The following is a 21,011-nucleotide window of genomic DNA, read 5'->3' on the forward strand; positions in this document are numbered from 1 at the left end:
GGCCTCATCCAGCCTGGCTTTGAACACCTCCAGGGAGGGGGCACCCACAGCCTCCCTGGGCAACCTGTTCCGGTGCTCCCCACCAGCAACCTCCCTCCAAGCTGCGGTGTCCCACCAGCGTCGATCCAGACTGCAGGCCCAGGTCTCCTCTCTCCTGGGCCAGGTCCTGGGTGGAGCAGAGCCTGGTTCTGCCCCAGGTGTGGTGGGCCCCAGCCCCTCAGGCCTCACCCTTGTTGTCATGCCAGATGCGGATGCGCCAGATGCTGCCCAGGCTGCGCTCGGTGGCGATCTGGAACACGTCCAGGCTGTTGCGGTGGAAGGCGTTCTCTCCATCCAGGTGTCTGTGACCACTTTTGTTGTCCACTCCATACAGGGCAATGCCCACGTGGGCAGTGGTACCTGGCAGAGGTCAGGGGACTCGGTTAGAAAAACACCCCGCCAAGGTGGAGTGGTTCCCCAGCCCTGCCTGACAGCGACCTGCTGCCAGATGCAACAAGCCCTCAGAAGGACAACCTGGGAGGAAGGGGTGTGCTCCACAACCACCCCACACCCCAGGATGGTGTCACACAGCCTGCAGGGCAGCTGCTCAGCTTGGCCTGCTGCATGGAGTTGGCATGCTCATGGTCTTCCTCTTTGGAGGAGACTGAAGTTGCCATTCCTTGCCTCGTTAACACCCTGGTGGGAGGAGATGTTTGTTCTGGAGGAGGCTTCCACCAAGCAGTTGATGACTTCTTTCCTTTGATTTGTCTCTGGTACCAGTCGCCAAATGCTACTTGGTCCACCTGCTCAACGTGGATGGTCCTTTGGGTCACTTCAGGAGAAAGCTGCTCCCAGTGACACTAGTGGTTACACTAAGAGCAGTAGGAGCAGGTTTCTGGCAGGGACATGGTGGCAGCTCTACCTCCAACCTTGTTTAGAGCTTCCACATCCCAGCTGCCTCGATTTCCAAGGCCAGGGTGATGTTTCTGGCAGCTCTAGCTACCAATCCAGCCCCAGATCAGAGACCCAAGCTGTCTGCCTTCACACTGCTGGGAAAGATTCAGATGGTGGAACAAAGTGCTGGAAGCTGGAGGATGGCAAATGGTACATCCAAGAGGCCCACAGGACCTGAATGCTGCTGTGGGAGAAGGTCAGACATGAGGAACAACTGCTGCCCCTTGGCTGTTCCTGCAACCTCAGACCAGTCCAGGGAAGCAGGTCTGGGATATTTCTGTCCTGGGTGGTTCCTTCCAGCAGCAGGTGCTTTTCCCAGCTCAAGAGCACACAGGATCACAGGCTCACAGAATGTTAGGGGTTGGAACGGACCTCCGGAGATCATCGAGTCCAACGCCCCTGCCAGAGCAGGACCATAGAATACAGCACAGGTCACACAGGAACACATCCAGATGGGTCTTGAAAGTCTCCAGAGAAGGAGACTCCACAACCTCTCTGGGCAGCCTGCTCCAGTGCTCTGTGACCTTCACAGTGAAGCTCCTCCTCATGCTGAGGTGGAACCTCCTGTGTTGCAGTTTATATCCACTGCCCCTTGTCCTATCACAGGGTGCAGCTGAGCAGAGCCTGTCCCCTCCCTCTTGACCCCCAGCACTCAGATATTTATAAACATTTATTAAATCCCCTCTCAGTCTTCTCTTCTCCAGACTGAACAGCCCCAGGGCTCTCAGCCTCTCCCCGCAGGGCTGTGCTCCAGAGCAAGCAGTGGGACAGTACATTCTTCTGCACAGCTCTGCTGACCTGCCCCATCACCACACCATGGGAGGTGATGCTGTGGGAAGCCCTGAACTGACTGCTGAGCTGCTGCTCCAAACACCAGCCCAGTGCTGGGGCCTGCAGGGGAACAGAGTGGTCAGGTACAGGAATAGGCTGCCCAGGGAGGTGGTGGAGTCAACATCCCTAGAGAGGTTCAAAAGCACACAGACATGCCACATGGGGACATGTGGCCATGGTGGTGCTGGGTTGCTGGTTGGACTGGATGATCCTACAGGGCTTATCCAACTCCAGCCATTCAGTGCTGGTTTGAACCTCCAGCAGGAACAGCCCTGTGCACAATGCTGGCCTTGGAGGCCTTTCCAGCCTCAGTGACTATAATGTGCTGAGTGGAGACCTCAGGGAAGCCACGCAGATAAAATCAAGCAGAGGAGCAGACTCTGGACTCACCTGAGCCTCTGCCCCAGCCAGTTTTCACGAGGATCTCATACTTGTACAGCCCATTCTTGCCACAGAAGGGGATCACCCCCACGCGGGCCATGTCAATCATGTCCAGCTTGTGCACGATCAGCGCAGCCACCGAGTAGGTGACAAAGCAGACAGCACAAGTCAGCAGAACTATGTAGTTGAGACCTGGCCCTGGAGCCTAGAAGAAAAGAAACATTGAAAGCAGCTACTCCTTTCCCAGGAGGAACTTCCATTCGCCAGAAGCTGTGCTGCCCCCTTCCTCACTTTGCCATTGCCCACAGACACCTTATTGCAGGCAAGTGGTTCCTCACTGCAAGAAGAACATTGAGGGGCTGGGCAAGGCCCAGAGAAGGGCAACAAGGCTGGGGAGGAGCAGCTGAGGGAGCTGGGGATGTTTAGTTTGGAGAGGAGGAGGCTGAGAGGAGATCTCATTGCTCTCTACAGCTCTCTGAGAGGAGGTTGGAGCCAGGTGGGGCTTGGTCTCCTAAGGAACAAGCAATGGGACAAGAGGAAATGGCCTCAAGTTTCCCCAGGGGACGGTTAGGTTGGACATGAGGAACAATTTCTTCCCCAAAAAGGGCTGTCAAGGCCTAGCCCAGGCTGCCCTGGATGGGTTCCAAAGTCATGGAAATGTGGTGCTGAGGGCCATGGTTGAGTGGTGACCTGGCAGTGCTGGGGTAAGGGTTGGACTCAATCTTAAAGGTCCTTCCCAAGCAAAACCATTCTTCTACTCAGAGAGAGATCTCTCCCTGCACAGACTGTGCAGACAGAGTGCAGCAGGTGGCTAAAGCTGTTGTAGCAGCTGCCAAGAGCGTTCTGCTTCCACCTACATCACACCAAGAGAATAAGAAGAGCTTGCTGGGAAGCAAGCAGCAGGTCACAGGTGCAAGCTGGGTGAGACAAGACCATGCTGGAAGGAAGGTTTGCATCTCACTAAGAGTTGAATACACTGTGAGGTGTCCAGACTAGAGAATTAAACCATCTGCAAAGGTCTGGTTTTAGCAGGAGCAAGCAGCATTCATGACCAGAGGACCAAGCTCCTCTGTGAGCTGTGCCCATCTGCAGCTCCCAAAGGCTCTCAGGGGTTGGTCTGCAAGCTGGGCACAGGTCAGCCATGACCCAGCTTCCACATCAAGCCAATGAGAGCCTGGTGACAGTAACCTGCTCAGCATGTGGCAACACTGCAGAGCCTCTGCTTTGTCCTACTCACAGGAAAGATGAACTGGACGGAGTTTGGGGGAACAAACAGACTGGCCCCAAAGGTAGTGAGGTGCTGGGTTAAGCACACAGCCTGGTCTGGCCTGGTCTCCTCCAAAGGGATGATGCCTTCTGTCTTCCAGCGTCTCTCCTGCACACTGAAGTACTGGCAGAGGGAGGTGTATAGCCCCAGGGTCACCTCCACCGGGGTCCAGCTGAAGTGGTTTGTGATGTTGAAGTAGTATCTCTGGATTGGGTCATCAGTTCTGCAGAAGGGCAGGACAGGAAGGGAACATCATTCATCTGCTTCATGAAGGGACACAAAGCCCACTGTGATGGATGAGCATCCATGGAAAGCATCCTGCTGCAGGGACAGGCAAGCACCCACAGAAGGAGAGCCCAGGGAATGTGGTGTAACTTCACAGAACCCCAGACAGGCTTGGGTGGGAAGAGACCTTTAGAGATCATCCAGTCCAACCCCACTGCAGCCAGCAGAGACATCCCCAACCAGAGCAGGTTGCTCAGAGCCCCGAACAACCTGACCTGGGATGGTTCCAGGGATGAGGCATCTCCCCTCTCTCTGGGCAGCCTAGGTCAGGCCTTGACAACCCTTTTGGAGAAGAAATCCCTGGAAGGGATTCAAAGCCCTGGAGATACGGTGCTGAGGGACATGGTTTGGTGGTGACCTGGCAGTGCTGGGTGAAGGGTTGGACTCTATGACCTTAAAGGTCTCTTCCAACCAAACTGATTCCACGATTCTATGGCAATGTTTACAAGAGAGGCTGCTCTTACCTGGGTGAGGTGAAGAAGGTGTAGAGCTTGTGGTCACTTCCAGCCAGGGCATCCAGGCCAATTTTCTTGGAAGCACTGCAGTTGTGCTGGTTGGGCTCTGGCTCGTGATGGAGGTAAGCCATGATGAATGGCTCGGGCTCGCTGGCCAGGTACTGCTCTGTGTGGGGAGAGTGAAACCAAAAGCCCTTCAGAAACACCAGGGAGAGCTTGACCAGAAGCCTGTTGCCAGCAGAGGGTGCTATGGAGAAGCATCAGCAACACAAAGGAGGGATGCTTTTCCAGACTGCACTTTCTCAGCCTGCAGTTCAGAAGACCTCTGAGGAACAGACCACCACAGTCCCTGACCAAGGGAGAGCTGGGCCCAGCTCCCTCCAACGGCATTCAACAGAAAGCTTGGGAAAAGCAAAAGCTGCTCAGAGACAGAATGCCCCAAGCAAGGGTGACACTGAGGACTGGATAATGCCTGTGACAGCCAGAACCTTAGCCATGCAGCATGGAACTTTCTGGCTGCACCTGACATGCCTTCCCACACCAGATGTGGACACAGCTCTCCCCTGCCAGCCCTCCTCTCCCATGGGAAGAAACAGCAAAGAGCATAAGGAGCTGGCCCTACCATTCAGGACTCTGTAAGTGAGCTGGAAGTGCAGCCCTGCTTCTCTGTTGTTGCTCTCCATCGTCACAATCAGGTTCACAGAAGTTCTTGGCTCAATGACTTCAGTGCCAGCAGAGAGATTGTCTGCATCTGTGCTGTTTGACACCATCACAGTGATGGCTTTTTCTGAGTCCAGGCTCCCAATGGGGATCTGCACCCCAGCGTGTGTCTGAAACTCCATGGAGGCCACCTTGGTGGACACGGTGTAATTGCTGATGTAACCAAAAGGGAAAGGATTGGAGTCCACCTGGAACATGACTTGAATGACATCAGTCAGGTTGGAAAGGGTGGTGTTGAAGGCCTGAGGGATGGAGAACTGGCAGTTTGGTGTGTTCTCATAGCAAAGCAAGTTAAAGGGGTCAGACCTCTTGCCTGTGGCCTTAATTTCACCTCCCAGCAGCTCAAGGGGCTCCTCGTTCAGCACTCGAGACTTCATGAGGATGCGCATCAGGCTGGAGGACAAGTTGTAGGCTTTGGGAGCCAGCAGCAGATTGTGGGCATCAGAGAGCAGCTCCTGGGGCTTGGACTCTTGGGAAACTGTGTTGACAAGATGAATGAGGTCACCTGCCAGGAGAGAAAGAAAGGTGCAAAGAGAGAAATGGTCAACAGCTTCTGTAGCTGCTGCAGTTGGATCACAGAATCATAGAATCATAGACTGGCAGGGGTGGGAGTGCCAGGATAGAAGAGGTGCCAGTGCTGGGGTGTAGGGAGCCTGCAGCATCCTGCCCAGGAGAGCTGCCTCCTCCAAGGACAGAGGAGTACTGTGGACAGCTACAACAGCACCAGTCCTATCATGCAGCCTGGTAGAAACCACAGCAGGGCCCTGAGAATCCCTCACACAGACCATGGGACAGCCTGGGACTGAAAAGCAATTTCTTCCCCACAAGGATTGTCAAGGCCTTGCCCAGGCCAGTGGTGTAATCCCCACCCCTGGAGGGGTCTGAGGGCCACAGTTTGGTGGTGCCCTGGCAGTGCTGGGGTAAGGGTTGGACTCCATGACATCAAAGGGCTCTTCCAACCATCCCATTCTGTGTTTCTGTGAAGTTCTACACAGTGATCTCAGATGCTGTAGTGAACCTGAGCTGCCTCCTCAGGCTGCAACCAGGAAGGGCAGCTCCTGGAAGCCAGAGCTCTTCTTGTTTGCCGAAAAGAGAATTCCCTGCAGTGCCAGCGAGTCTGGAAACAGCTGTCACACCTGAATGTCTGCAGAGACAGCTGCCCAAGCCAGGACAGCCCTGGGCAAAGCCTGTCCACCATGGGGCCTGGTCAGCCACCCCCGCTGCCTCCCCGAGCAGAACCAACCTGTGATGTTGAGGATGTTGTCAGCGATGCCGGTCGGTGTCACAGTGCCCTGAGTCATTTCCCCTTGCAGAATGGTCATCATGGTCTCCAGCTTGTTCAGGGTCCTAGTTAGGCATGACTTGCAAACCAGCTCCTTGCTCACCACCTGCACAGGAAGAGTTTGGGTGAGGAGGAACACTCCCAGGGGCAGATGAAGGCAGCTGTGGGCAAGTTCAGGTGGCTTAGTGCTGCAGAGACCTTTCTCAAACACCTTTTGCCCTGCCAAAGCCACCTTTGCTCTCTCCAAGCCCAGAGAGGTGACTGAAAAAGCCATGGCTGCTCTGCTCACACCAAGAGGTGCCAACAAGTTGGTGGTATCTCCAGGACGCTTTCGTCCACCTCCCCTCACGTTACAGCTTGCCAGGGCCTGGGCAGGCATGCCAAGAGTCTGGTGCAGGAAGCACTGGGCTCAGAAAGAGCAATGAGAGTAGCACATTCAAGTCCCCCAGAGCTTATTTAGAAGGACCAAGCACGTCTTGAGCTCTTCCATCTCATGAGCAGCACTTTGTGGCCACCCACTTCTTCTACACAAATCAACCAGAGGGAGCTGGGAAGAATTCCTGCACCCACTCTGTCTCCAGTGGAAGGAAGATTTAGCCCTTACTGAATCCATTTCAGTGTCCAAGCACTCCTGAAAGATGTGGGAGGGATCCTGTCACTCCAGCACAATGGATGTCCCTCCCTCTGCTCACAGATGTGTCCAAGAAACAGAATGTTCTTGCCACGGCTTGGAGCTCCCTGAGCTGGATGGGAGGGACTGAGGTAACACGTGGAAGCTGCTGCCATAACCCTGTGCCTAGCTCTTATTCCTCTTATTTTTTTCTTTTAATTCTAGAATCCTAGAATGGCTTAGGTTGGAAGGCACCTTGGATCATCTTCTCCAACCTCCCTGCTATGGGCAGGGTCACCTCTCAGATAGACTCAGGTGTTCCAGACCTCACCCAGCCTGGCCTTGAACACCCCCCACAACCTCCCTGGGCAGAGTCTCACCACCCTCATGCTGAAGATCTTCTTCCTCAGTTCCAGTCTAACCCTACTCTCCCTGAGCTTCAAATCATTCCCCCATGTCCTGTCTCTAGACACCCTCAGGAAAAGTTCCTCTGCAGCCTTCCTGTAGGATCCCTTCAGCTTTTGGAAGGCAGCTCTAAGAGCCCTGGAGATCAGGAAATTTTTCTTTATTTGAAGAGTGGTCAGGGACTGGCACAGGCTGCCCAGGGAGGTGGTGGAGTCGCCATCCCTGGAGGTGTTCCAGAAACCTGTGGCCATGGCACCCAGGGACATGGTACAGCAGCCATGGTGGTGCTGGGTCTGTGGTTGGACTGGATGAGCCTGGAGGTCTTTTCCAACCAATTCTCTGATTCTGTGAACAGTGGTAAGAGCTGACACACATAGAATACCACCACAGTCACCTTCCTGATGTTAGCAAGAGATAGCTACGTGGTATGTGTGTGTGTTTCAGGGCAAGAGATGTTCTGGCTGGCCTCAAACCAGCACACACAGAGGCAGAAGCAGCATGGAAGAATATCTAACTGCAGCTGGAAGAGCAGGAGGTGGTGATGGGGACCTCACCGTGCACTGTGCCAAGGCAGCCGAGATCTGCTGGATATCATCCACAGTGTTCACGTTCAGGGAGTTCAGGGTTTCTGTGATGTTGTTCCGAGTCCAGCTCCTCAGTGCAAACTCCTTCCCAGCCTCAGGCTCCAGAAGCATGGATCGCTCATACTGAGAGAGGGAAAGTCAGGCAGAGTTAGGAAGTGCAACACCTGAGCAGCTACACGGAGTTTCCAGCCCTGCTGAGCTGGAGTGGGGTGGGTGGCATGAAGGAGGTGGAGGAATCTGGGCCAAGTTTTCTGTTCCTAAATGCAGAATTAGGCTTGAGGTTGGCAACAAAGAAGAAAAACTATCTCAGTGTGAGGACAAAAAAAGCAGCTGCATGGGAGACACCCAGACACCACCTTCCCTGGGACCTCTGCTTTACACTGCAACCCTTCTGCTTTTCCTGGTCACCTGCCTGTCTGGAGCTTGCTACTCTTTTGGTGCCTGGGCCTTGCTCCAGCCCAGCTCCCAGCATGCACATCCACGGGTTTACATCAAAAGCTGCAGCATTAGTCGTGTCCCTGCATCATTGGAGGAGAACCTTGCCAAAGAACATTCCTGGCGACTTGCAAGACCTTCTGGAGGCCCCTCTTGGGCAGAGAGAGCTGCTTTACCTCATTCAAGATGGTGATGAGGGCCAAAGAGTACTCAATGACCTGTTGAGGGTCCCCTTGTTTCACTAAGCCCTGGAGCACAGTGTCAGTTTGGTTGTAGAGCCAGTGGGAGAGGCTGGGAAAGCCCTCAGGCAAGCTGATCTCCATGGAGCTGCCAAGGGAAGAGGCACTAGGGTTAAGTTCTGGCTACCAAATGGACCAGGGGGAAGAAGGTAGAACCTGCCTTTCAGCTGGGAAGGAAGATGAGGTGGGAAGAAGGTGGTTAAAAAACAGAGACAACATTGCTGATGCTTGTGCTGGTGCCCAGTTTGCACCAAGCCTATGGAGGAACATCACAGAGGTGAAGCCTGCTTGCTCACTAGTCCTGTGAGGAACCAGGCTTCCTCTGTGAAGCTGCACATGGAGGACACACACTGAGCCCAGAGAAGAAAGTCCAAGTTCCCACCCTGTCTACATGAGCAGTGGGACACCAGGCTACCCACAGCACCACAACTTGGGGCCACCAAATCTCACAGAATGCCAGAATGCCAGCATGGGTGGGTTGGAAGAGACCTCTGGGGATCACCCACTCCAACTCCTGCTCAAGCAGGGAACTCACAGCAAGCTTACTCTTGCTTGCTGGCACAATAGCCAGGGGGGCTTGGAAGCTCTCCAGACAAGGAGACTCCACAATCTCTCTGGGCAGCCTGCTCCAGGCCCCCAGCACCCTCACACCAAAGAAGTTTCTCTTCCTGTTCGATGGAAACTCCTGGGTTCCAATTTGTGCCCCTTGCCCCTAGCCCTGTCCCTGGGCATCACTGAGCAGAGTCTGGCCCCATCCTCTTGCCCCCCACCCCTCTCAATCAGCACTGATAATCCCCTCTGCTTGAAGGGCTCCTGATGCAGAGGAGGTGGTGGGGCACAGACCACAAAGTGAGAAGATGCTTTCAAAGCAAGATGTCACCAGGGAATGAAGGTGGTCTGGAAAGCTGTAACTTAGGGCGCTGTCTCCCTGTTGAGCAACGATCCACAAAGATGGAATTCTCTGTTCCTTCTGCTGAGCCTCCCCTCCCTGCCCAAGAGCCCAGCCTGGCCAAGCACAGCCTAAGAGCAGTGGGGCTTACCGGTTAATGGCCACCACAGTGGCCCCCAGCTGGTCCTGGACCAGGACTGAGACAGAGACGAGGAAGCCGCTGTCGTGGAAGCCGGGGGGCAGGAAGGCTCCGTGCTCGGCGCGGCTGCCCTTGTAGACACAGAACTCATGGTAGTGCCCAGCCCTGCGGCGTGACACCAGCAGGATGTACACCAGAGGCCCCTCTGCGTCCTCTGTGTCTCGCCAGCCTGCAAAGCAAACCCACAGTAGGCATCGGATGGAGGCAGGGGCACAGCTGGGGCTGCAGCCACCACACAATCACAGATGGGTTGGGTTGGAATAGAGCTCAGAGATCATCTAGTCCAGCCACAGACGCAGCACCGCCATGGCCACTAACCCATGTCCCAAAGTGCCATGGCCACAGGTTTCTGGAGCACCTCCAGGGATGAGGACTCCACCACCTCCCTGCGCAGCCTATTCCAGTCCCTGACCACTCTTGCAGCAAAGAAATTGTTCCTAATCTCCAACCTAACCCTCCCCTGGCACAACTTGAGGCCATTTCCTCTCATCCCATCCCTCGTTCATTAGGAGAAGAGCCCAACCCTCACCTAACTCCAACTTCCTTGCAGGGAGTTGTAGAGGGCAATGAGGCCTCCCCTCAGCCTCCTTTTCTCCAGGATAACACCACCAGGTCCCTCATAATCTTAAAGGCCTTTTCCAACCAGCATAATCATTTGGGTCTCTCTGTGGGAAGCAGGGCAGCTGGTGAAACACTGCTCATGAGAACCCTTTGACCCTGAGGAGCAGAGCTGGAGGTGGCTGGCAGGTGCCCAGCACACCTGTCCCTATGCTCTCACCTGCACACTCAAAGTGCACCTTGGCCATCAGAGCCTTGAGTGGGCCTTTGGGAGACAGCTGGCAGGAGCCTCCCACCGGTGGCTGGTTGGGGAGCAGGTCGATGGAGGCAAAGCCTTGCTCCCCTGTGGTGAGGTCTGTGATGTGCAGGGTGAAGGTATAGCCCTCCCCGTCCTTCAGAGCCCCTTGCCTCAGCACCAGGTTCATTCCTGTGTCACCAGTGGAGGTGGTTCTCTTGTCCAGGATGAGGGACTTGTTTTTAAAGCTGTGTGCTGCCCATCTCTGTGGAGAAGTGGGGGAAAGACAGGGGAGGGTTTGTTTAAATCCAGAATTATGTCCTTAAAATGTTTTCAGCTTGAGCCTCTGATAAAAAAGCAGCAGATTTCCAGGGGGAGAGCCTGCCAAAGCTGCAGTTGATAATTCAGCTTTTAGTCTTGTGTGCTACAGCAACAAGGACTGGAACCTCTCCAAAATGTCTGGTGGGAATATTTCCACTGTGAGATCTACTTTGGGCTCTGGGATTACATCACCCTCCAGCAGAAGATTTCATAATAGAGGACACAAAACACAGGAAATAAATTAAGCACTGGTGGAGTTTCCAAGGGACACCATGGATTATGTGCTTCAAGCTGAATGTGTCCTGCATGGTCACTGCTCAGAGCACCGAGGGACAGTTGGGATAACAAGAGGAGCAGTGAGAAGCCAACCAGAAAATGCCATCCAGATACATGCTGGGAGCAGCACAGGCTAGCTGCCACCACAGGACTGCCACCTCTGAGACCTGCTCTGCTCAGCAGGTTGCAGAAATGCTGTGGAGCAGAATCTGTGATTAGGGAGGGATTTGGGAGATGGAAGAGACTGAGCCACCTCTGCTCCAGCCACCAGAATAAGCCAGCAAACAGCAGGGAGAAGAAAATGTTCTGCAGATGTCTCCTAGGAAGAAAAGTGGCTTTGGTGTGAGACAAGCTGGTCAGTGCTGGCCTTGGCTAGAGAGTGACAGCAAGGCCTTGCCTTTGGGGAGGTGCAGACACTGATGGAGCACTAACAGGCCACGAGTCCACGTCCTGCTGCCTGCAGTCGCAACCCAGGGCAAGTGGAAGTTCTGGACATCTCACAGGGGGTTCAGAGGTTACAGGACATGGGGACCCTGCTTCACAGGCTCTCCCAGCTTCCTCTGTGCTGCTGAGACATGACACAGCACATGGGAGCCCCATGGCACACCAGGCAAGGGCCTCTTCTAAACCTGTGACTTTGCAAGCCTGTCCTGCAGCCAGTTCCAGAGGCTGGGATGAAGAGGCCAGCACCAGCCAGGTGTCTGCATCCCCTCAGCCAGACCCAGCCTGCTGCTGCATTTATGGTCACAGATTGTTCCCTCTCCTTGCAGCTACAGCTCTTTAGGTCCAGGACTTTACTTTCCACACAGTTCTTCCCATCCTGTCCTCTTTAACTCTCTCCTTCTCCCTGAAGTCCGCAAAAGATGAAGCAAAGCCCAATGCTGTTGATGACCTTACCCCCAGCTTGGAGTCATTGTGACAGTTCTGGCAGGTCCCCTCCAGGTAGACATAGGAGCTCTTGCTGACTTCATAGACAGACTGAGCCTTGCAGGAAACACACTCCAGGGACACAATGGGGACTCCCCCCCTCTTGATGAATACCTGGGGAAGCAAGAGGCTCCATCAGAAGGCCTGAGACAAAATACAGCCATCCAACAGGGAAGACATCTCAGCACCTGGTTCTGCAAGGGGAATCACTCTGCACCCATCCAGCCTGTGAAAGGGAATAGCAGAAAGGGATTCCCAAAGGATTTCAGGCTGAAGCTGCCTCACTTGTCTCACTCTGCCCAGTTCTCCTGCTACTCATTTGCAAGAGCCACCCAGTCCCAAGCTGGGCCAACACAGGTAGTTCTGGATTTCCTTAATTTATACTTTTTAACGAGAGAAATAATTTTCAGAGGGTCCTTCCAATACCCTGTGCTGAATTGCCAGTGAGTCCAGCTTGGGATATGTGGTGAAGCTAATTGGAGCACTTTGCTGTTTCCACCACTCCAGGACAGCTGTCAGCCCTGGAGAAAAGGGATCCATGTCTGAGTCTGGAGAAGAGGAGCAGTCTAACTGGGAGGAGGAAAGTCCAAGTATCTGGTGAGCACCTACCCTGGGAAGCAACTGCATCTCTCCTTTGTTTTCTGTGGGCCAAACTCTTGGTCCTGCCTCTGCAGACCTGGAGTGACTGACCTGGTGGAGTCAGAGCACATCTGCCATAGACACAGGAGTGTGGGACTGTGGGTCCCTGTCCTCGACTTGGCAGGTTACTAAATGGGAAGTGTTTCCAGTCCAGAGCAGGATCAAGAGCCTGGGTTTGCTGAGGATGTGGTGCCCTGCTCAAAGCCAGCATGTCCTGCTGCCTCTATGCTGATCTACCGACCTCAGACCAGAACCATGCCTCAGGACCTGGCCTGCCTGTGCAGAACCATCATCACCATCACCCTTTGTGACCACCTGCAGGAACCACCTTTTGCAGGGAGTGGTGTGTTCAGAGAACCAGGGAATCACAGAGTCACAAAACCATGGAATGATGCTCGTTGGAAGGCTCCCTTAAAGGTCACTGAGTCTAACCAACACTGTTCCAGGCTTGTAGCTCAGACTTAAGCTGCACATCTCAAGATGTCCACCATACCTCCCTGGCAAAGCACTCAGAGAGAGCTTTAAAAGCTCTGGTGGCTCACCCACCATGGCTCTTGAACTCTAATCTCTGTACTTGATCTAAATTCCTTGCAGCCCCCAGGAAATGGGGTTGGCCAGCATTCAGCAGAGCACTTTCCCTTGGCATATGGAGTATTCTGAACTCAAAGACAGTCCTGGAGACACTGTTTAATATAGCAGATGAGTAAAAGAACCATAAGCATAGAATCATTTTGGCTGGAAGAAGCCTCTGAGGTCACCCAGTCCAACCATCAGCCAAACACCACCACATCCACTAAACTGTGGCCCCAAGTGCCATGGCACAGTTTCTTGAACACCTCCTTGGGCAACCTGTTCCAGTTCCTGATCACTCTTGCAGGAAAGAAATTGTTCCTCATCTCCAACCTGGCTCTGGCCAGCCTGATCTAGTGTGAGGTGTCCCTGCCCATGGCAGGGGGGTTGGAACTAGATGATCCTTGTGGTCCCTTCCAACCCTGACTGAATCTATGAATCCATGAAAAACCTAACCCTCCCCTGGCACAGTTTCAGGCCATTTCCTCTCCTTCTATCACCTGAGACTAGGGAGCAGAGACCAAGCCCCACCTGGCTCCAACCTCCTCTCAGGGAGCTGTAGAGAGCAATGAGGTCTGCTCTCAGCCTCCTCTTCTTCAGGCTGAACATGCCCAGCTCCCTCAGCTGCTCCTCCCCAGCCCTGTTCTCCAGACCCTTCCCCAGCTTTGCTGCCCTTCTCTGGCCCTGCTCCAACCCCTCAATGTCCTTCTTGGAGTGAGGGGCCCAAAGCTGACCCCAGGACTCAAGGAGTGTCCTCACCAAGCTGGAGCACAGAGAAGCTTCCCTCATTGCTGCAGTCTGTGCACCGGGATCACTGTGTTGTGCTCAGGCATGGAAACCAGACAGTACAGAATGTACTGGAAAGACTATCAATTTAGAGCTATTTTTTTCCCTTTCATCCTCCAGCTTTGGTTTCAAACACAGGCAGTAAGAGTTTCCACTTCCAGGCTAACTCCATCTCTGATGCCAGAGGCACCACGTTGAATGCCTCTGACACAAACCAGAAGTGCTGTCGGCATGCAGATGAGCTCAGCCTTAGGCTTAATGTGACACAAACAATGTGCACTTAAGGAAAACCTCCCTTGGAAACATCCAGTAGGAGAGAGGAGAGGAACCCTGAACAGTCCTTGGGAAGCTCCCTCTGGGGAAAAAGTCAGGGAAGAGCCTGATGCTGTAACAGGTGAAGGGCCCAGCACTGCACACAGGGATGGAGCTACCACCCATGGGCTCCTGTGCAGATTGGTGGTCACAGAGACACAGAACTGGTGGCCACTACTGTGCAGGGCTGGGTCCCCAATGCAGACTCTGCACATACATGGACTAACATAAGGTCTAAAGGAAGCAAGAAGCTAAAAGGACCTGGCAGGACAAGTGAAAAGAGTTGCCCAAGGCAGCATAAAATGAAATCAGGAAAATCCCAGAATCCAGCACAGTGAGGGCTGGAAGGGACCTCTGGGGACCATCCAGTCCATCCCTTGCTCGAGCAGGGCACCCACAGCAGCTTGCCCAGGGGCACACTGGCCAGTGGGGGTTGGAAGCTCTCCAGACAAGGAGACTCCACAATCTCTCTGGGCAGCCTGCTCCAGGCCTCCAGCACCTTCACAACACAGAAGTTTCTCCTCCTGTTCAGATGGAACCTCCTGGGTTCCAGTTTGTGCCCCTTGCCCCTAGTCCTGTCCCTGGGCACCACTGAGCAGAGTCTGGCCCCAGCCTCTTACACTCCAGCCTTTATCTCTTGCTGAGCATTAATCAGATCCCCTCTGGGGCTGCTCTTCTCCAGCCACACTCTTCTTCACGTACCCCAGGACACTCTTGGCCATGAGGGCACATTTCTGGCTCATGGGGAACTTATTGTCCCCCAGCATCCCAGGTCTTTCTCCCCAGAGCTGCTTCCCAACAGATCACCCTCACCTGTACTGGTGCAGGAGGTTGTTCCTTCCTAGGTACAGGACCCTGCACTTGCCCTTGTTGAACCTTGTGAGGTTCCCTCCACCCACGCCTTCAGCCTGGCCATGTCTGCTCCTTCGAATGGCCTGGACAGGATCAGCCATGGAGCCCCAGCAACACCCTGAAATCTGCTTTCCCCATGCTGGCTGCTGCAGGGAGGCAGTGGTGCTTCCACAACCCGAGTTGAACGGGCACCAGGTCTGGAATGGGTCCAGAGGACACAGTCTGGGGAGTCACCACAGCTGGGCATGGTCCTGAGCCAGCAGTGCTCTGCTCTAGAGCTGTGGAGCTCCAGGTGCCCAGCAGCAGGCCCAGAAGGACAGAAGGTGCCAGCTGCCTGTGGTACGTACGGTTTGATTGGTGGCCTCAGGACTCATCCCCTCCTTCCTGATGGTGAGGTCAAAGGTGTACTCCACATCTGCTTCCAAGGCAGCTTTGGAAATTGTGACAATTCCTTCCTTGGCACTGAAATTCAGAGAGCACCCTGCAGCCGAGCTCTGCTTGCAAGGAGAAAAGAACTTTCAAACCCTCCTTGGTAAGGGTCCACATCAGGTTAGTCCACAACATCCAGCTCCACACACAGCCACTGCCACAGACCTTGCTGTGCAAAGCCATCTCTGGGGTCGGACAGAGGAGGTGGTGTGTGGACAACAAGCTGGTTAGTAAGCAGCACTTGGGACACCCTCAGGTGAGCTTCAAATTCTTATTTTACAGCAATTAATCATAGAATCATGGAAGGTTTGGGGTGGGAAGAGACCTCCAAAGGTCATCCAATCCAACACCCCTTTAATTCTTCACTAATTCAACTCTTCATTAAACATCATCGAATGAGACAAAAAGCTCACATTAGGCTCAAACTCTCCTGGTTTTTCTCTTTTGAGGTAAAAACAGGAATTAATGAGTTTTAATAAGCAAGAGAATCCCATCAGAAACCCCTCCTGAGGTGGATCTCCCATAACCTGAAGGACAGTTCCTTCTCACCCTTCTGTCACTCTAGACCATTTTAGTGTATGAGGACAGTGACCATAGTGACCATGGCTTCTGGGCACTTGACTCCTTCAGAGTCTAATTTTGGCCCCTGCTGGAATCAGAAACATTCATCTGTTAATGGGAGAGGAACCAGAACCTTCAGCTGCAATTAGTAGCTCTAATTCCTTCAGGCCATGGAAGGAGCTACACAGAAACCATGACCCAGAGGCCAAGTACAAGGGAAACACCAACTACAACGTGACCTCAGCAGCCTCTACTGCACAGCTCTTCACAATCATTTCATAGACTCACAAAATGGTTTGGGTTGGAAGGGACCTCCAAAGGGCATCCAGTCCAACCCCCTCCAGGCAGCAGGGACATCCTCCTCTAGATGAGGGTGCTCAGAGCCTTGTCCAGCCTCACCTTGAATAGCTGCAGGGATGGGGCCTCAGCTACCTCCCTGAGCAACCTGTTGCAGTGTCCCAGCAGCCTCATGGTAAAGCACTAAGCTGGGAAGTGGAAAGCCTTTGCAACCTTCCTTCTGGAGCAACTTTCTTAAAGATGCTCCCAAAAGCGTTCCTCAACACCACCTCAACCCAGCCACGTCTGTGTGGAGCTGATGTGCAGCTCCTAAAGGTTCCCCCTCTCTGGTTGTCCGTAATTGCTCTTACCTTGGAGGAGTAGGTGCAAGACCAATCGTACAGCAGCGGAGTCTGTTCACCAGCATCCAAGTTGGGGTCATAGGATTTCTCCCCATCCAGGATCAAGTCCTGGGTGTTGGACCACAGGCGGTAGGAGCCCCCATCAATGATTGGCACCAGCCTGCTTGGTATCACAGTGACATTGGCAAAGATGCTTTTGGACAGTGGGGTATCTCCAAAGGAGACAATGAAGTTGAAGCAATAGTTCCCAACTTCCAGGGCAAGCTTGGGGATCACCAGCTGGGGCCTGTTCACGTCAACGTTCGGCAGATGGATCCTGCTGGAGGCATCCAAGCTAATGCAGCTGGGTGCTCGGTAGATCTCCCACAGGTGCTCTGTCTGGTACTTGATGCATCCTCGAAGGTCAATCTGTGCCTCCAGGTAGTTCCTCTGGGATCTCTTCATGACTACTTGAGGGGGCAAGGCTAACTCCACCTCAGGCTCCTCACACTCCAACACTCTGACAGCGACAGTGAGGTGGGCTATGAAGAAGCTGATGAGATTGGTGGCGTTCACCTCCACCAGGTAGTCCCCAGGGCTCGGGTAAGAGTAGCTGGTCACTGCAGCCCTGGTCACTTGAGTGGCAGAGCCATCCCCAAAGGTCCACAGGAACTCCACACTCCCGCTGCTGGGCACCACCACTGCTTCAAACAGTGCTGTCCTGTTGACAAAGGTGTTGGAGGCAGTCAGGGAGACTTGAACTATTGGGTCTTGGACCTGGATGGTCCTGGTGACATTGACACCTCCCAAGTCATTGAAGGCATGGAGGTGAATCTCCAGCCACCCTGCAGCTTCTGGAGTGTAGGAAACGCTTTCTCCTGCCATGATGACCACAGATGGACCTTGATCTTTCCACAGGGAGAAGTGCCAGGAGAACGACACCCGGGAGCCGCTGCCCACCTGGGCACTGAAGCTCTTCTCCATGCCTGTGGGGATACCAGCCTCACAGCAGTTCAGCAGCCTGACCTCACGGATGGACTCCAGCACAGAGATGAGCACCTGGGCACGGGCGATGCTGATCTGGTTCTGCACTGTCACCGTCACCAGGTAGTCACCACTCTTGGTGAACTCGTGAGTGTACCTGGAGCTGTTGAGCATCACAGAGTAGTCCCCACTTATGCTCACCCAGTAACTCACAGAGGTCCCTGACGACATCCTGATCACAAAGGTGACCTGTTCTCCTGGCTCTACCACCTTCCTGCTGGCAAGAACTTCCAGGCCTTGAATCCTGTCCAGAACAGAGATGTTTCTGCTGGCCAAGGCCCAGCTGATGTCATTGGACACGTTCAGGTGCACCGTGTAAAGCCCTGCTGTGGGGAAGGTGACTGCCACAGACTGGCCAGCCACGGTGCCATTTGGGACCTCCCAGAGCCATGTCACTGCAGTCCCCTTCTGCAGCTCCCCCTCAAAGACCACAGTAGAGCCTGAGGACACGTATCTACAGTCCAGTTCTGCAGTGCCTATGCTCAGCCCCTCAATCACCTCCTCCACACAGATCTCAACTGAGGCATTGGTTAAGCCCAGCTTGTTTTCTGCACCCACGATGACCTCCACCACCCCAGGGCTTTGGAAGGAGTGTATAATGAAAGGCTCAGAGGTGACTTGAGAGAAGCCATCCTCCAGGTACCAAACATAGGTGATGCCAGTGCCACTGGTTATGGTGGCACTTACGTTAACAGAGGCGTTGATGGCTGCTGGGTTGGGGAAGGCACAAGGCTTTAGAAGACCAAGGGCTTCGATGAACTCCAGTGTCCTGTTGGTGGTTGCACACCCCAGCATATTGGTGGCTTTCAGGTAGACAGCATAGTTTCCAGCCTCTACGATGCTCAAGGAGAAGGTTTTCCCTGTGGAGGTCTGCACAGTGTTGCCATCCCGCTGGGCCACCCAGCTGTAAGAGATGTTTGTGCCCTCCCTGACCACTGCCTGCAAGTGCAGCGTTTTGTTAGTTGGGAAATAGAGGTCCTCCACCAGGTCACTGCTGACCACCTGCAGGCCTTCAATCTGCTCCAGGACATAGACGTAGATGCTGTCCTGCAAGGAGCTGATCTTGTTCTCTGCTGTCACAATGACATTGAAGGTGCCTACAGACCGGAAGGTGTAGGAAATGGTGGAGGAGCCTTGGATGGGAGTGCAGCGGTCACAGAGGATCCAGGAGTAGCGGGTGGCAGTGCCAGCTACAAGGGTGGCCACAAAGCTCACCGAGCCATTTAATGGCACCACTGTCCTGCTGGCATTGATGGTCAGCCCCTGGAGCCGCCGCCTCACCGTGAGGTGCAGGACGGTCTGGTTGAAGCTGACGTGGTTGCGGCCCAGCACACTGAGAGTGTAGTCACCTGTCCTGTTGTAGGCATGGGCAGCGACCCGGCCAGGCTGGGCAGTGCCATCGCCAAAGTCCCAGCAGTAAGTCACTTTGGTTCCGTTCATGGTGGCTGAGAACAGGTAGATCTGGTTCAGCTCTAAGACATCTGTCCCATTGTAGTCAATCTTGGCCACCCCAACTGGCTCCTGCACCTCCACGAAGGCTGTGTCGTTGTTGAAGGAGACGTTGTTGGAGACGGTGACGGTCACCAGGAACACCCCCGGGCTCCGGTAGGTGTAGGTCACCTCCGTGCCACTGGACCTGGCAGAGTCGTTGTTGCCGAAGTCCCAGCGGTAGCGGTAGTGGTAGGGGGGCAGGGCGCTGACCTGGAAGCTGCTCTCCTCTCCCAGCCTCACGAACTGCCTGGGCGGCAGCAGGGTGACATTGGCGAGCGGCGGCTCCACACAGACGCTGGTGAAGTAGTGAGCCCTGTTGGAGCGGCTGCAGAGCGTCAGTGACAGTGGGAAGGTGCCGCTGCGCGTGAAGTTGTGCCTCACCACCGGGGCTCCTCGCACCGACACATTGGGGGAGCCATCCCCAAAGGTCCAGTCAAAGGTGTAGTCCCTGGGGTCCCCAGTCACATAGGCTGTGAGCTGCACGTCAGGCTGCTCTGGGATGCAGGAGGCAGGCTCGATCCTGAGCACCTCCAGGACAAAGATGCGGAGCGGCAGCGCCCGGGAGATGTTGTTGACCGGGTTGGAGGCAGTCACGATCACGGTGCAGTTGGCGTCCTTGACGTAGACGTGCTCCACCATGGGCACCAGGCTCCTCAGCACCGTCCCGTCCCCCAAGTCAAAGGTCCAGGTGATGCTGTCCCCTGTCTCCACAGAGGCGTTGAAGGTCACAGATGCTCCCAGCTCTGCTGCCTCCCCTGCAGAGACTCGGAGCCCAGTCACCTCTTCAAACACCTGATAGGTCTCCACTGCCTCCACGCTGCTTATGGTGTTGTTTGCAGTCAGGGTGACGTTGTACACCCCTCTCTGGGGGTAGCTGTAGGTCACTGTGGGCTGGCTCCCTGTGGACAGTGGGGACCCATCTCCAAAGTCCCAAGTGTACACCACACCATAAGGAGATGGCAGTGGGTTGGCTCTGAAGGAGACCGGATGGCTCACAACCAGAACATCCTCCTCCGCTTCTACCTTCACATCAACCAGGTAACTGTGGATATGGACTGGGATGAAGTGGGTGAGGTTCTCAAACTGGTTTGACACAAGAACCATCAGGACATATTCACCTGTGTGGGAAGAGAACAGAGAAAGAGCAGTCACGAGAAGATGCTGGTGGCAACAGTTTCCTCAGTGCTGCAGCAATGTGGGGAGCATGACAGGGGACACTCTGCTTCTGCATTGTGCACACCCTGAGTTCCCCTCCTCCAACCAGGACCAGTAAGAATTCTGACCAGGCAGGACAGCCACAGCAGCTTGCCCAGGGAGGGTTGGAAGCTCTCCAGACAAGGAGACTCCACAACCTCTCTGGGCAGCCTGCTCCAGGCCTCCAGCATCCTCACACCAAAAAAGTTTCTCCTCCTATTCAGATGGAACCTCCTGGGCTCCAGTTTGTGCCCCTTGCCTCTTGCCCTGTCCCTAGGCACCACTGAGCAGAGTCTGGCCCCAGCCTCTTGCCCCCTGCCCCCCACCCTTTAGCTGTTGCTGAGCATTGCTCAGATGCCCTCTGGGGCTGCTCTTCTCCAGGCTCAACAGCCCCAGGGCTCTCAGCCTTTCCTCCTCTCAGAGACACGCCAGGCCCCTCAGCATCTTTGTAGCTCTCCAAACAATCTGTCATTGACCTGCTGCTCTCTTCAGCATGGTTACAATTTATTCTCATGCATGGTCCCACCAGCTCCACAAACAGAAGGTCCTATTAGCTGCTAGAAGTTCAGAACAACTTCAGGACTGCAGTTAGAAGGGTAACCACTAACTATTTTCCAGCACTTCAGGAGCCACATCCATCCAAGACGCTTAACACTACCAATGAGGAGAAGGTTCTATCTGTCA

The 21,011-nt window shown here is 54.4% G+C and overlaps 1 protein-coding gene across 1 annotated transcript in view; it reads right to left on the reverse strand.

Annotated features, from left to right (window-relative positions):
• The window catches only part of PKD1 (polycystin 1, transient receptor potential channel interacting), an 88,605-nt gene that overhangs the window by 15,915 nt on the left and 51,679 nt on the right, over window positions 1-21,011 (reverse strand). Inside the window, exons 15-27 of the mRNA XM_054391336.1 lie at window positions 16,629-20,251; window positions 15,339-15,485; window positions 11,803-11,946; window positions 10,294-10,573; window positions 9,468-9,684; window positions 8,365-8,515; window positions 7,724-7,876; window positions 6,116-6,260; window positions 4,775-5,377; window positions 4,162-4,318; window positions 3,383-3,635; window positions 2,155-2,350; window positions 229-399 (exon numbers count right to left, since the gene is read on the reverse strand). Of these exons, the coding sequence (XP_054247311.1) occupies window positions 229-399; window positions 2,155-2,350; window positions 3,383-3,635; window positions 4,162-4,318; window positions 4,775-5,377; window positions 6,116-6,260; window positions 7,724-7,876; window positions 8,365-8,515; window positions 9,468-9,684; window positions 10,294-10,573; window positions 11,803-11,946; window positions 15,339-15,485; window positions 16,629-20,251 (6,240 nt within the window). The remainder of the gene's footprint in view (window positions 1-228; window positions 400-2,154; window positions 2,351-3,382; window positions 3,636-4,161; window positions 4,319-4,774; window positions 5,378-6,115; window positions 6,261-7,723; window positions 7,877-8,364; window positions 8,516-9,467; window positions 9,685-10,293; window positions 10,574-11,802; window positions 11,947-15,338; window positions 15,486-16,628; window positions 20,252-21,011) is intronic.

This window comes from Indicator indicator, chromosome 22 (genome assembly GCF_027791375.1).
Source record: "Indicator indicator isolate 239-I01 chromosome 22, UM_Iind_1.1, whole genome shotgun sequence".
NCBI lineage: Eukaryota > Metazoa > Chordata > Aves > Piciformes > Indicatoridae > Indicator > Indicator indicator.